Source organism: Haematobia irritans, chromosome 3, assembly GCF_050003625.1.
Source record: "Haematobia irritans isolate KBUSLIRL chromosome 3, ASM5000362v1, whole genome shotgun sequence".
NCBI classification, from domain to species: domain Eukaryota; kingdom Metazoa; phylum Arthropoda; class Insecta; order Diptera; family Muscidae; genus Haematobia; species Haematobia irritans.
Genome location: NC_134399.1, coordinates 43,803,118 through 43,817,465, shown reverse-complemented (window position 1 = coordinate 43,817,465; position 14,348 = coordinate 43,803,118). Strand labels below are relative to the sequence as shown.

Below are 14,348 nucleotides of genomic sequence, written 5' to 3'. Positions count from 1 at the left end.
AGTTCTTCTTGAAGTGATTGAATTTGCTGTTGCAATGCCTCAGCCATCCTGTCGTCCGTTATGATGCTGCTGCTTTCGAAAAATTCAGCTTCGTCTTCACTGCTATCTGTGTCAGCTTCTTTATAGTTGACTGGTTTGTGTTGCCTTAACTCGCGTTTTGTATTAACCATAAGTCGTACGATTGTCTTTCATGAAATTCGTTGTATGTCTTTTTGTGCAAAACTATGCACGCCGGCGTTGTGAAATTCCGCGAAACATAAATTTTTGCTTGTTGCAATTTTATAAATTTCACTGTTCTTTGACGAGGTCACCACCCTGCCAGCATTTCAAAGTTCCATTTCAACCTCATCGTTACCACAGACTCGTAAATGTCACTTCAACCATCATGAAAAGGTACATCAAAAAGTACATGCAAGTAATTTGCCATCCCTACTGTTAAAAAAGCCATTTTTTTGTGAAACGCCAAGCGCAACCAGCTTGTTATATTTTAATTAAATAAAAACGAAAATAAAGTTCTGAAAACATAGATTATACGCTTAAAATTGTGAAAGGTATATTGGTGAACAATTTGGTGATTTTCCAAATGGAATAAAGTGATTGTTTTTCAGATATTTTACAGACACGCTGCCTCCATGGAATAAAAACACTGGTTGATAGACGCAGCAACATGTAACTCGCTACTTGTAACTCAACATCATCATTAATGCCAAAAATTATGTTAAATGTAATGTGATAGTGGTATAAATGTTATATTTTTAAGAATTTGTAAATGTTTAATCAAATTAATAAATATCTAAACAAACGTGTTTTACTTGACCACAATGATTCTTTTACAACTATCTTAAAATGCACTTTTTCTGATTGTTTGGAGGGTCCCTTATTGGCGTCGTTCTAAATTGATCTATAAAGGCACCTAATAATTGCACTCATGCAAAACATTTTTGTAGTAACTTGGCGTGGTACAACTTCTCAATAGTGACGGCGCTTTTCCGACGAGTTTTTGATGTCGTATATGATTGTTTTCGACGTAGTGGGGATTCTCAAAAGAGTCCCCAAATTCAAAAAATGTTGGCAGGGCACTATAGTTATTTAGGTTGTGTGAATTAAAACACGAACTGTTTAACTTAAATAACTATTTAAATTCTTTTATTTAATAAAAACATATAAAAATTCAGTTTAATTTAGAAATACGATTTAGCTACAGATGTGGTGGTGAAGACTTCACGAGGAACTAACTTTTGTTTTCTTCTTTGTTGTCGTTTTTCCGCAATGCCAGACTTTTGACAATCTGTCATTGACTCGGCTGGAGTTGCCACATTTATAACACTAAAATCACATACAACATAATTCTTTTTATTACTAAAAGAAAGATGTTGATCAGCGAATGTGTTTATTCTTGATGGAAGCCACATGTCAGGAAAAATATATGAAAAAATATCACTTTATTCCATTTGGAATGTCGAAAATTTTTCATCAAAGTACCTTTCACAATTTTAAGTGTAATGACTATGTTTTCAGCTTAATTTTTGTTCAAAATGTATAAAAAGCTGTTTGCGCTTGGTGTTTCATAAAATATCAATGCCCTGCCAACATTTTTTGAATTTGGGGGCGCTTCTGAGAATCCCCACTACGTCGAAAACAGTCGTATACGATATCCAAAACTCCTCGGAAAAGCGCCGTTACTATTGAGAAGTTGTACCACGCCAAGTTACTACAAAAAAGTATCGCATGAGTGCAATTATTAGGAGCCCTTCTGGATACATTTAGAAGGACGCCAATAAGAGCCCCTTCAAACAATCAGACAAAGTGCATTTTAAGATAGTTGTAAAAGAATCATTGTGGTCAAGTAAAACACGATTGTTTAGATGTTTATTAATTTTATGAAACATTTATAAATTCTCATAAATATTACATTTATACGACTATCACATCACATTTAACACATTTTATGCATTAATAAGAGATTGATGTTGAGTTACAAGTTGTAAGTTAAATGTTGTAGCGTCTATCAGCCAGTACTTATATTCCCAATGGAGGCAGCGTGTCTGGAAAAATATTTGAAAAACTATCACTTTATTCCATTTGGAAAGTCAAAAATTGTTCACCAATTTACTTTTCACAATTTTAACCGTAATAACTATGTTTTCAGCACTTTATTTTCGTTTTCATTGAAATAAATTATTATAAGCCAGTTGCGCTTGGTGTTTCACAAAATATAAAATGGCTCTTGTAACAATAGTGATGGCAAAATACTTTCATGCGAATAGTGATGGCAAAATACTATCACAGTTGGCGATTGTTGCAGTGTCACTTACGAGTCTGTGGTAGCGATGAGGATGAAATGGAACATTGAAATGCTGGCAGGGTGGCTCTTGTGATGATCAGGGAATGAAGCCGACCCATTTTTGCCGACGACGGCTGGCTCCAAATTGTGGAAAGTGATGGCAAAATACTTTGATGTACATTTCGTATTTTTTGGTAAACAGTTGGTGTTTGTTGTTGCCAATTACGAGTCTGTAGTTGCGATGACGATGAAATAGAACTTTGAAATGCTGGCATGGATAAGGGTTTAATGAATTGCTGTTCCAATACTTATGTGTGGCACTGTACTTGCCCACAAGCTTATTGTATGTGTCGTCGCGGAAAAATGTTTCCATCTCCGGTATATTTTTAGTGATCAGTGTTTCGTCGGTAGTATCGTTATCGGAAAATAAATATCGATAGTATAAAAAATACAATGATTATTTTGCAGTGCTATTTGATAACGAAATAAAGTTTGTTGATATTTCTTATCCTTCTCATTATGATTTTAAATAATTTTCGAAAGAGTGGTATTGCGATAACACGCAATTTGGTCGGTAAGCAGCCAACTGCAATGTTGATTAGCTTTAATGTAGCACCAGTTCAATGTTTGATATACCGGTACGAAGTTCAAAGTTCATTTTCTTTTCTATTGCAGCCAAGAATAATTTAATCCGAAATATGTCTGGAAAAATTTTACATGACTCCTCATCCCAACACGCTGAATATAAAACTTTGTCCATTACCATTCCCAAACCGTTCGTTGCTTACGTGGAGCTCAATAGGCCTAAGCGATACAATGCTATCAATAAGCAAATGTGGATGTAAGTTAGTTGGTGTATCAATAATTTTCAATTTTCATGAATAATAACTTTTAGAGAGATTAAACAGGCTTTCGAAGATCTAAGTACCAACCCAGAATGTAGAGCGATTGTGATATCAGGAGCAGGAAAGCATTTTACATCCGGTAAATATAACATTCTGTTTTTAAGCGTACATTTTTTAAATTCGTTGTTTAAAAAAATAGGAATTGACTTAACTGATATGATACAATTGGGCCAAGAATTGGCTGAAATAGATGATGTTGCCCGGAAGGGTTATTATTTGGAACCAATAATTAAATTGTACCAAGATTCCATGAGTTCTTTAGAGAAGTGTCCGAAACCTGTGATTGCAGCAGTTCAATCAGCATGCATCGGCGCAGGAATTGATCTTATTACGGCAGCAGATATCCGCTACTGTACGCAAGATGCATTCTTTTCGGTAAAAGAAGTAGAAATTGGTATGGCTGCTGATGTGGGAACCCTTCAGCGTTTACCAAAGGTAATCGGTAGTCAATCTTTAGTTCGCGAGTTGTGTTACACTGGAAGACGCTTTGAAAGTTCAGAAGCTCTTAGTTCTGGTTTGGTTAGTAAGGTATTTCCAGACAAGGATGCTTTGCTAAACGCAGCTTTGGAACTAGCGGAAAATATAGCTCAAAAGAGTCCTATTGCTGTCCAAGCGACTAAACAAAATATTGTATACTCTCTCAGCCGACCTAACCAAGAAGGATTAGATCACATTGTAAGTTTCTGATTTATATTTTTGCTTTTTATATTTAAACAATACATATATTTGCAGCGTGAAATGAACAAACTATATTTGCAATCTGAGGATTTTGCACAAGCAGCAGCAGCACAACTTACAAAAGGCGAGAAACCCGTATTTTCAAAATTATAGTTTCACTTCTTTTACAATATACCTGCAATGAATAAACGCGTTATAATATTTGCATTTGTTGCAAGTCCGAAAGCTTTTGAACTATTTTACGACTACGAGTTGAGAACTACTGCCGGTTATATATAAAAAACAACTATAATCAGACCACTCTTTCCCACTGGGCACGTGCCCAGGGCCCGCGATAGACAAGAGCATGGTAATTTTAAATACTTGAAAAATATTGGGGAGAGTGAAAATGAGTTAACTAATTCTATGTTAGAAATATTTCAACTTTTGAAAGAAAACAGCATTGACGACACATTTCCAAATGTAGAAATTGCAATGAGAATCTTTTCAAGCATGATGGTTTCTAAATGCAGTGGGGAACGTTCCTTCTCCAAATTAAAAAGAATTAAAAATGAATTGAGAAGTACAATGCTTCAAGAGAGATTAAGATTAGAAGATGAATTTAACATGGGCTTGTCATAGGACGGATGTCCACCATTTCCAAAGCCGTTGCCCTGAATTTGTGATCCGAATTCAGTGCAATTTTTCTAGAATAGATTCAGCATTTTTTTCCCCAAAATTTAAATAATTTGTACCATTTTATTAACCCTTACTCTGTTTTTACCTATTTCAAACAAAAAAAGTTAAAATTACCCTTTGAAAATATGAAAAAAGTGAGTTATAAAAATTAAATTAAAAGAACTTCCTGAGTAGTTAAAATAAAGAACATATTTGGAGGACATTTTTTGAAAGTGCCTTGTGTCCTGAAAAGTACTTCCAATTTTTTTTGCTGGGATGTAATGTGCTAAAAAGCATAGAATTTGAAGAAGTGATTGACGATTTTACCTTATCACAATGGACTGAATAATCTAAGTGAGCGTGAAACTTAATCGGGTTGGCACTTTAACCTACACGCAAAAAAATAATTCTTTCCTCCCAAACGAAGTTTTTGGCAAACAAAGTTTCTCATTTGCTTTTCGCTGTTATTTGGAAGAAAAGTATATACTTTTTGTGATAAACGTTTATTCTTTTCCAGGATATAAAAACAATTTCATAAAGACTAACTCAAAAAACAATCTTTTCTGGCTAATTGCATTTTCTCTCGCATCTTTCTCACTTCTACGAGGTTTTTTAGTTCTTAGCATCTTTTTCTGTAATACAATGTAGAAGAAATTATTCGATTTTATAAATTGTTTAAATTTTACCTTTCGCCTGCACGGAGAATTGAACCGTGGACCATACAATTTGTAAGCCAACACACTATCTACTGGGCTACGTAGCTGTTATTGACATCAACAGTCAAACAGTTATATTTATATAGCATCGTTTTCGGCGCCCACGATCCGATTAAACATACTAATATATACTAAATTTTTACTATGAAACTGTAAAATGTGTCTTATCTTATATAACTTAAAGTCGGAAAAGAAAAGTGCTTGATATAAACGAAATTGGCTGTGTTGTGGGTTTAAAAATAATATTTTTTATTGAAAAAATAATCATTTTGTAACAACGAATTTTTTTGGTGATAAATGTTTAAAATTTTCGAAGAAATTCAAATAAACTCTAATAAAAGAAAAACGTTTCTGTACACGTTTTCTTTGCGTGTAATCTAACGATTTTGCCTGTCTCAAATCTAGAAGGGTACCCAGTGCTGCCGCTAGTGGAAAATTGAGTGAAGTAGATTTTAGAAAAAAGTGGAGTAGATTGAATAAAATTGAAGTAGCATACATTTTTGAAAACAAAACAATAGAATTCATTTTATTATACCCTCCACCATAGGATGGGGGTATATTAACTTTGTCATTCCGTTTGTAACGCATCGAAATATTGCTCTAAGACCCCATAAAGTATATATATTCTGGGTCGTGGTGAAATTCTGAGTCGATCTGATGTCCGTTCGTCCGTCCGTCTTTTGAAATCACGCTAACTTCCGAACGAAGGAAGTTATCGACTTGAAACTTCGCACAAGTAGTTGTTAATGATGTAGGTCGGATGGTATTACAAATAGGCCATATCGGTCCACTTTTACGTATAGCCCCCATATAAACGGACCCCCAAATTTGGCTTGCGGGGACTCTAAGAGAAGCAAATTTCATCTGATCCAGCTGAAATTTGGTACATGGTTTCAGCATATGATCTCTAACAACCATGCAAAAATTGGTCCACATCGGTCCATAATTATATATAGCCCCCATATAAACTGACCCCCCCAATTTGACTTGCGGAACCTCTAAGAGAACCAAATTTCATCCGATCCGGCTGAAATTTGGTACATGGTGTAAGTATATGGTCTCTAACAACTATGCAAAAATTGGTCAACATCGGTTAATAATTCAATGATTAAAACCGCTATGTTCATCGTAATTAAAGGAATAGGAAAAACAATTAGGTAATATGGGGAAAATTTAAAAATTTGAAGCAGAACAAAAAGTGAAGCAGATTTTTGGAAGAAGGAGTGACGAAGTAAATTATGTGAAAATGAAGCAAAATACTTCGATTGAAACAAGCGTCATTGATGAAAATGCGATTAGCCTGTGGTATTGTGTTGATTTCGATTAAAATGGATGATGAGAAATTAATATTTTTGGTGAAATTCATTTAAAATGTAAAAAAAAAACAATTTTTTTCTGCCAGTTTTTGATAGTTTGTTGATACGTTTTTTTTTTCAAGTTACCTAATCGCCAAAAAATCATACGTTGCCGTTATGTTACGGCTACGCTACATTTTTAGATGCATAATCTGGCCTTTAAGGCCTTAATCTTATTCTAATCGATTTTGTTTAATCGTTACAGTTGCCGTTTTAAAGTACCACCCATCATCGGTCGATTGTTATTTACAATTTTTAATTCTATTTTTACTCCTAATTTTTCATAGTTTCTACAAAAGAATTTATAAACTGAAATTTCTTGAATTTTTTTGAATTCTTACATTTACGGCCATTTTCACGTAGCTCCGTTAGGCTTTAACTCCCAGTTAACAGAAAGAAAAATGGAAAAATCTTTTCTCCGGTTAACTTTAACTGAAAAATTTTGGGCAGTTAAGTTTCTAACTGGCATATGGAATATATACGCAAGATGACAGATATGTACATATCACGGTTTAAAAGTTCGTTAGCTAACATAGCACTAACGGAGTTTCATGAAAATGGGGGTTAATCATAAACCTGTGAATGGTAAGGGAGTTACGTTTGTGGTAAATATTACATTTATCTATTCACTTAATGCAAGTAGCAATAAAAATCTTGTTTATAATTTTTTTGTTTATTATATCAAAATAATATTCTGTCAAAGTCATAGGGGCCCCATAATACTAATATTCCCAGGGCCTCTAAAAGGTTAAAGACGGCCCTGGCTATAATGTATCATATGTTCTACCACATAATGTTCTACCCACATTATAGCTATTCGGATGGTTTATAACTTCCGGAATTCATTATTTTTAATTAAACTACTTCCAAATGGGAGCAACTGCAGTTTATGGGCCCCTCACCGAATTACTTAAAATTAATATATGTTGTGTCATTCGGTGAGCTGATTCCAACAAAGTGACCCATACCCGGGGGAAGTACCCGGGTCTTGAGATATAGCCCTCCAAAGGGTCAATAAAAACTTGATATATCTCTTTTGTTTTTTGCCCAATCAAACTTGGTATCATATGAAAGCTTATTCAATGCACTTTTATATTATATGCACTTTTTCATTATATTATTTTATTTTTTTAATATTTAATTTAGTTTGGGAGATATAAATAAAAAAGAAAATGTTTACCCTATTTTTTTTTGTTATTTTCATTATGTCTCAAAAAGTCTTCGATTATACCCTAATATTTTTTATACATAGCTTGAAAGCCTAGTTTCTGGCCATTTGATTGATGTGCTACATAGGTCCATTTTTAGCAAAGTTATTGAGCTTTTATTCTGAGTAGAAAAAAAATTGTTTTATTACTGAAATAATTTCTGTATGTTGTAAGTATTAACCCAAGGGGGAAAAGTGGCCGGCCGGACAGAGTCCAAAGTGAGCTAACGTGGACCCAAGGGGAGAGTAACCGGCCTTCGGCCGGGGTTTAAGACTTTCTCCTATGGACAGAGTCCAAAGTGGGCTAACGCAGACCCAAGGGGGGAAAGTAGCCGGCCTTCGGCCGGGGTTTAAGGCTTTCTCCTATGGACAGAGTCCAAAGTGGGCTAACGCAGGCCCAAGGGGGGAAATGTAGCCGGCCGGACAGAGTCCAAAGTGGGCTAACGTGGACCCAAGGAGGGAGAGTAGCCGGCCTTCGGCCGGGGTTTAAGACTTTCTCCTATGGACAGAGTCCAAAGTGGGCTAACGCAGGCCCAAGGGGGGAAAGTAGCTGGCCTTTTGACTGATGTACTACATGTCTTTATAGGTCCATTTTTAGCAAAGTTATTGAGCTTTTATTCTGAGTAGAAAAAAATTGTTTTATTACTGAAATAATTTTTGTATGTTGTAAGTATTAACCCAAGGGGGAAAAGTGGCCGGCCGGACAGAGTCCAAAGTGGGCTAACGTGGACCCAAGGGGGGAGAGTAGCCGGCCTTCGGCCGGGGTTTAAGACTTTTTCCTATGGACAGAGTCCAAAGTGGGCTAACGCAGACCCAAAGGGGGAAAGTAGCCGGCCTGCGGCCGGGGTTTAAGACTTTCTCCTATGGACAGAGTCCAAAGTGGACTAACGCAGGCCCAAGGGGGGAAATGTAGCCGGCCGGACAGAGTCCAAAGTGGGCTAACGTGGACCCAAGAGGGGAGAGTAGCCGGCCTTCGGCCGGGGTTTCAGACTTTCTCCTATGGACAGAGTCCAAAGTGGGCTAACGCAGACCCAAGGAGGGAGAGTAGCCGGCCTTCGGCCGGGGTTTAAGACTTTCGTCTATGGACAGAGTCCAAAGTGGGCTAACGCAGACCCAAGGGGGGAAAGTAGCCGGCCTTTTGATTGATGTACTACATGTCTTTATAGGTCCATTTTTAGCAAAGTTATTGAGCTTTTATTCTGAGTAGAAAAAAAATTGTTTTATTACTGAAATAATTTTTGTATGTTGTAAGTATTAACCCAAGGGGGAAAAGTGGCCGGCCGGACAGAGTCCAAAGTGGGCTAACGTGGACCCAAGGGGGGAGAGTAAATATTTTCTCCCCTTGTGTTTGCGTTAGCCCACTTTGGACTCTGTCCATAGGAGAAAGTCTTAAACCCCGGCCGAAGGCCGGCTACTTTCCCCCCTTGGGTCTGCGTTAGCCCACTTTGGGTTTAAGACTTTCTCCTATGGACAGAGTCCAAAGTGGGCTAACGCAGGCCCAAGGGGGGAAATGTAGCCGGCCGGACAGAGTCCAAAGTGGGCTAACGTGGACCCAAGGGGGGAGAGTAGCCGGCCTTCGGCCGGGGTTTCAGACTTTCTCCTATGGACAGAGTCCAAAGTGGGCTAACGCAGGCCCAAGGGGGGAAATGTAGCCGGCCGGACAGAGTCCAAAGTGGGCTAACGTGGACCCACGGGGGGAGAGTAGCCGGCCTTCGGCCGGGGTTTAAGACTTTCTCCTATGGACAGAGTCCAAAGTGGGCCTATAAAGACATGTAGCACATCAATCAAAAGGCCAGAAACTAGGCTTTCAAGCTATGTATAAAAAATATTAGGGTATAATCGAAGACTTTTTGAGATATAATGAAAATAACAAAAAAAAATAGTGTAAAAAGTGCATTGAATAAGCTTTCATATGATACCAAGTTTGTCTAGATTGGGCAAAAAACAAAAGAGATAAATCAAGTTTTTATTGACCTTTTGGAGGGCTATATCTCAAGACCCGGGTACTTCCCCCGGGTATGGGTCACTTTGTTGGAATCAGCTCACCGAATGACACAACATATATTAATTTTAAGCAATTCGGTGAGGGGCCCATAGACTACAGTTGAGCCTTTAATTTTTTTCGTAACGAGTCCGTTCCAAAAAATTATATTTGCAGGCATTTGTTTTTGTGTTGCTTGTAATACTTCATTCACATTACACTTCCAAAAATCTACTTTAACTAGATTTCAACTGTTAAAATCCACTTCTAACATATTTCGAGCCTAATGTGTATGAGGTATAAAGAGCAAGTCCGCTCAATATAAATTTTTGAACTTTTTAATTAATAAATCGTATGGAGCGTCATTAATTTTGGGTAAAATTGTGATAAAGAAAACGATAGATTGCAGTTTTGTACTTAAATGGTTCATAGATGTCAAACGATGTTCCGATGATTAGGAATAAAAGAAGAAAATTGGAGCGCGTGTACGTTTTCTTTCGTTTTCATTCGCAATTTTACTTATCATTTCAAAAATGGATTCACAGCAGTTTTCGAGCTATAGTCATACGAAAATTGCAAAAAGTACTCAAAATCGAATTTAGCGACAAAACTTTGGAGGCTCATAAAAGACGAACGGCAACGAATCTAGCAAAATCCAAACATTACTTTTCTTCTCTCATCGAGTACTTTCGGCTGGGATAAGTGATATTTTGTTTGGATTTTTTGTGTTGCACTGTGTAATATTCTCCTTACGATGTTTTCTTATTATCTGTTCCCAATTTAATGATGAAACTAGAATTCAGTACCTTCCAAATAGTTCTAAATTTTTATTTAATTTGTATTGCTTGCCACCACAATCCATAAGAGCTCGACTGAAGTGGTTTTTTTGCCGAAGGCAATGTTCGGCTAAAAAGCAATAATCGGCCGAAGCCGTTTGTTTTACTAAAATGTGTAATTATAGAAATTTGGACTGCTTTAGCACATTACTAGCGTATTTTTATTGAACAAAGGCATAAAAAACAACAATAAAAGGTATTTTGTCCATGCCTTGTAATATTCTTTTAGAACTTATAGACTTTTTAGTAGTCAAAATTCAGTACTTTGATATTATAATGGCAAAACAGATTTTTTTGTACAAACTCAATCTTTTTCAAAAAAAAAAAACGTCCCGCTATATTGAACAATTGTTCGCTCAAAATATTTTATTGCAGCTGCTGTTAATTGTTGAAATGGAGAACTCTTTCAATATTCAAATATGTAGGATCCGTAATATATGAATCAATTTAATTTTCTCAATCTTCTACATTTTATTGGACATGGAATCATGTTTTCCCATATGGAGGACTTTGAGCTTTTAGTTTTATTTGTAGTTGGTATTGTTTTTATTTGAACGTATTGACGAAGACCGATTAACCGAAACCGGTCTCTTGACGCCGAAGGTCAATTATCGATTTTTGACCTAATGCCGAAACCGATTCTTCGCTCAAGCTGTACAACCCACTTGTTGGGAACAATAATTGTACAACTTTTTTCGTTCAATAGTTTTACGTTCCCCAGAACCTTTGGGCATGTACAATCGAACGATAATAAATTTGAAACCAACATACCCAATACGGGGACTATTCATCCACTCCTGCGGGAATCTCATTCTTCATATTTCGAAATTTCCTTGTTCCCATTTTAAGATTCAGGTGTGTGAATTCGTTTCCTCCTTCCCTTCAAACATACGCGTCTGAGTTGTCCCTTTGCGATACAATTTGATATCTAAATCTCCTTCATTTTTTCTCCTCGTCACCACTATTAAAATTCGTTCGGTTAATATGATAACTGGTAAAAACTGCCTGCTTAATTCCTCTTCAAGCGCAATCGTATATTCTTCTTTAGATCAAACACATATATTTAAAATATAGCGGTTCAAACTTTTACTAAAGGGGTTTGCATTAAGGATTCACGATCATATTTGTATATATAGAATTAGAATAGATATTTTATGATTTCTTATTTTATTTTAATTTATTAAGTTACAATTAAAATTGTATAACTTCAAGGTTGTACATGACACATAGACTCTTAAGCTCCGATTTTTAATTTATTCCATTCGCGGTGCGATTTATGTAAAAAAAAATATTTGCATTCAGTACGGCTGAAGGTTGAAAATCCTTTTTGCTAATTGTAGTTCTACATTTATTACAATATGTGTACAATAATTGAAACGTAATTTCAGTGCATCAATTGTGTTAACCTTTCCATATTGATGGCGTAGACGGAATGAGATGGTATTAAGTTGTGGTCATTAAAAGCTCTTTGACAATCCTTAAGAGTTATTTCTTTAGTTTTCTTGGCATGTCTGAAAAAGTTATGTAAAGTATTAATAGAGATTATTTCATGTGAACATTGTCTATTATATACAAGCGTAGAGAGAAAAGTAAGGAAAGTCTAAAGTTGGTTGGGTCGACTTTGTTATACACTGTACCACTTTGTAGATAAACACTGTCGTTGCCATTCAAAAAACATCCTATGATTCGACCTATTCAAATCATTTGCAACTACATAGCATCCTATATATTTTCTTCTTTAGCGACAATATTTTTATACCCTGCTCCACACTGTGGAACAGGGTATTATAAGTTAGTGCATATGTTTGCAACACCCAGAGGAGGGAGAGTAGCCGGCCTTCGGCCGGAGGGAGAGTAGCCGGCCAAGGAGGGAGAGTAGCCGGCCTTCGGCCGGGGTTTAAGACTTTCGTCTATGGACAGAGTCCAAAGTGGGCTAACGCAGACCCAAGTGGGGAAAGTAGCCGGCCTTTTGATTGATGTACTACATGTCTTTATAGGTCCATTTTTAGCAAAGTTATTGAGCTTTTATTCTGAGTAGAAAAAAAATTGTTTTATTACTGAAATAATTTTTGTATGTTGTAAGTATTAACCCAAGGGGGAAAAGTGGCCGGCCGGACAGAGTCCAAAGTGGGCTAACGTGGACCCAAGGGGGGAGAGTAAATATTTTCTCCCCTTGTGTTTGCGTTAGCCCACTTTGGACTCTGTCCATAGGAGAAAGTCTTAAACCCCGGCCGAAGGCCGGCTACTTTCCCCCCTTGGGTCTGCGTTAGCCCACTTTGGGTTTAAGACTTTCTCCTATGGACAGAGTCCAAAGTGGGCTAACGCAGGCCCAAGGGGGGAAATGTAGCCGGCCGGACAGAGTCCAAAGTGGGCTAACGTGGACCCAAGGGGGGAGAGTAGCCGGCCTTCGGCCGGGGTTTCAGACTTTCTCCTATGGACAGAGTCCAAAGTGGGCTAACGCAGGCCCAAGGGGGGAAATGTAGCCGGCCGGACAGAGTCCAAAGTGGGCTAACGTGGACCCACGGGGGGAGAGTAGCCGGCCTTCGGCCGGGGTTTAAGACTTTCTCCTATGGACAGAGTCCAAAGTGGGCCTATAAAGACATGTAGCACATCAATCAAAAGGCCAGAAACTAGGCTTTCAAGCTATGTATAAAAAATATTAGGGTATAATCGAAGACTTTTTGAGATATAATGAAAATAACAAAAAAAAATAGTGTAAAAAGTGCATTGAATAAGCTTTCATATGATACCAAGTTTGTCTAGATTGGGCAAAAAACAAAAGAGATAAATCAAGTTTTTATTGACCTTTTGGAGGGCTATATCTCAAGACCCGGGTACTTCCCCCGGGTATGGGTCACTTTGTTGGAATCAGCTCACCGAATGACACAACATATATTAATTTTAAGCAATTCGGTGAGGGGCCCATAGACTACAGTTGAGCCTTTAATTTTTTTCGTAACGAGTCCGTTCCAAAAAATTATATTTGCAGGCATTTGTTTTTGTGTTGCTTGTAATACTTCATTCACATTACACTTCCAAAAATCTACTTTAACTAGATTTCAACTGTTAAAATCCACTTCTAACATATTTCGAGCCTAATGTGTATGAGGTATAAAGAGCAAGTCCGCTCAATATAAATTTTTGAACTTTTTAATTAATAAATCGTATGGAGCGTCATTAATTTTGGGTAAAATTGTGATAAAGAAAACGATAGATTGCAGTTTTGTACTTAAATGGTTCATAGATGTCAAACGATGTTCCGATGATTAGGAATAAAAGAAGAAAATTGGAGCGCGTGTACGTTTTCTTTCGTTTTCATTCGCAATTTTACTTATCATTTCAAAAATGGATTCACAGCAGTTTTCGAGCTATAGTCATACGAAAATTGCAAAAAGTACTCAAAATCGAATTTAGCGACAAAACTTTGGAGGCTCATAAAAGACGAACGGCAACGAATCTAGCAAAATCCAAACATTACTTTTCTTCTCTCATCGAGTACTTTCGGCTGGGATAAGTGATATTTTGTTTGGATTTTTTGTGTTGCACTGTGTAATATTCTCCTTACGATGTTTTCTTATTATCTGTTCCCAATTTAATGATGAAACTAGAATTCAGTACCTTCCAAATAGTTCTAAATTTTTATTTAATTTGTATTGCTTGCCACCACAATCCATAAGAGCTCGACTGAAGTGGTTTTTTTGCCGAAGGCAATGTTCGGCTAAAAAGCAA

At 36.8% G+C, this 14,348-nt stretch overlaps 1 protein-coding gene and 1 long non-coding RNA gene across 2 annotated transcripts; both read left to right on the top strand.

The window, feature by feature from the left end:
• The first annotated feature begins 323 nt into the window (after nt 1-323).
• Nucleotides 324-802, top strand: LOC142231570 (uncharacterized). The gene is made up of 2 exons (XR_012720827.1): nt 324-551; nt 609-802. It is a non-coding gene; the product is annotated as an uncharacterized LOC142231570 (long non-coding RNA).
• Nucleotides 803-2,684: 1,882 nt separating this feature from the next.
• Nucleotides 2,685-4,092, top strand: LOC142228750 (delta(3,5)-Delta(2,4)-dienoyl-CoA isomerase, mitochondrial). Its single transcript, XM_075299259.1, has 5 exons — nt 2,685-2,858; nt 2,960-3,125; nt 3,180-3,268; nt 3,329-3,864; nt 3,922-4,092. Exons 1-5 carry the CDS (start codon nt 2,804-2,806, stop codon nt 4,018-4,020), a joined length of 945 nt encoding a protein of 314 aa, XP_075155374.1. The 5' UTR covers nt 2,685-2,803; the 3' UTR covers nt 4,021-4,092.
• The last annotated feature ends 10,256 nt before the right edge of the window (nt 4,093-14,348 follow it).

Coding starts and splice junctions, on each gene's coding strand:
- LOC142228750 (XM_075299259.1), top strand. CDS start 2,804: ATGATTTTAAATAATTTTCGAAAGAGTGGTATTGCGATAACACGCAAT. Junction 2,859..2,959: donor GATAACACGCAATTTGGTCG/GTAAGCAGCCAA, acceptor TTTCTATTGCAG/CCAAGAATAATTTAATCCGA. Junction 3,269..3,328: donor AGGAAAGCATTTTACATCCG/GTAAATATAACA, acceptor TTAAAAAAATAG/GAATTGACTTAACTGATATG.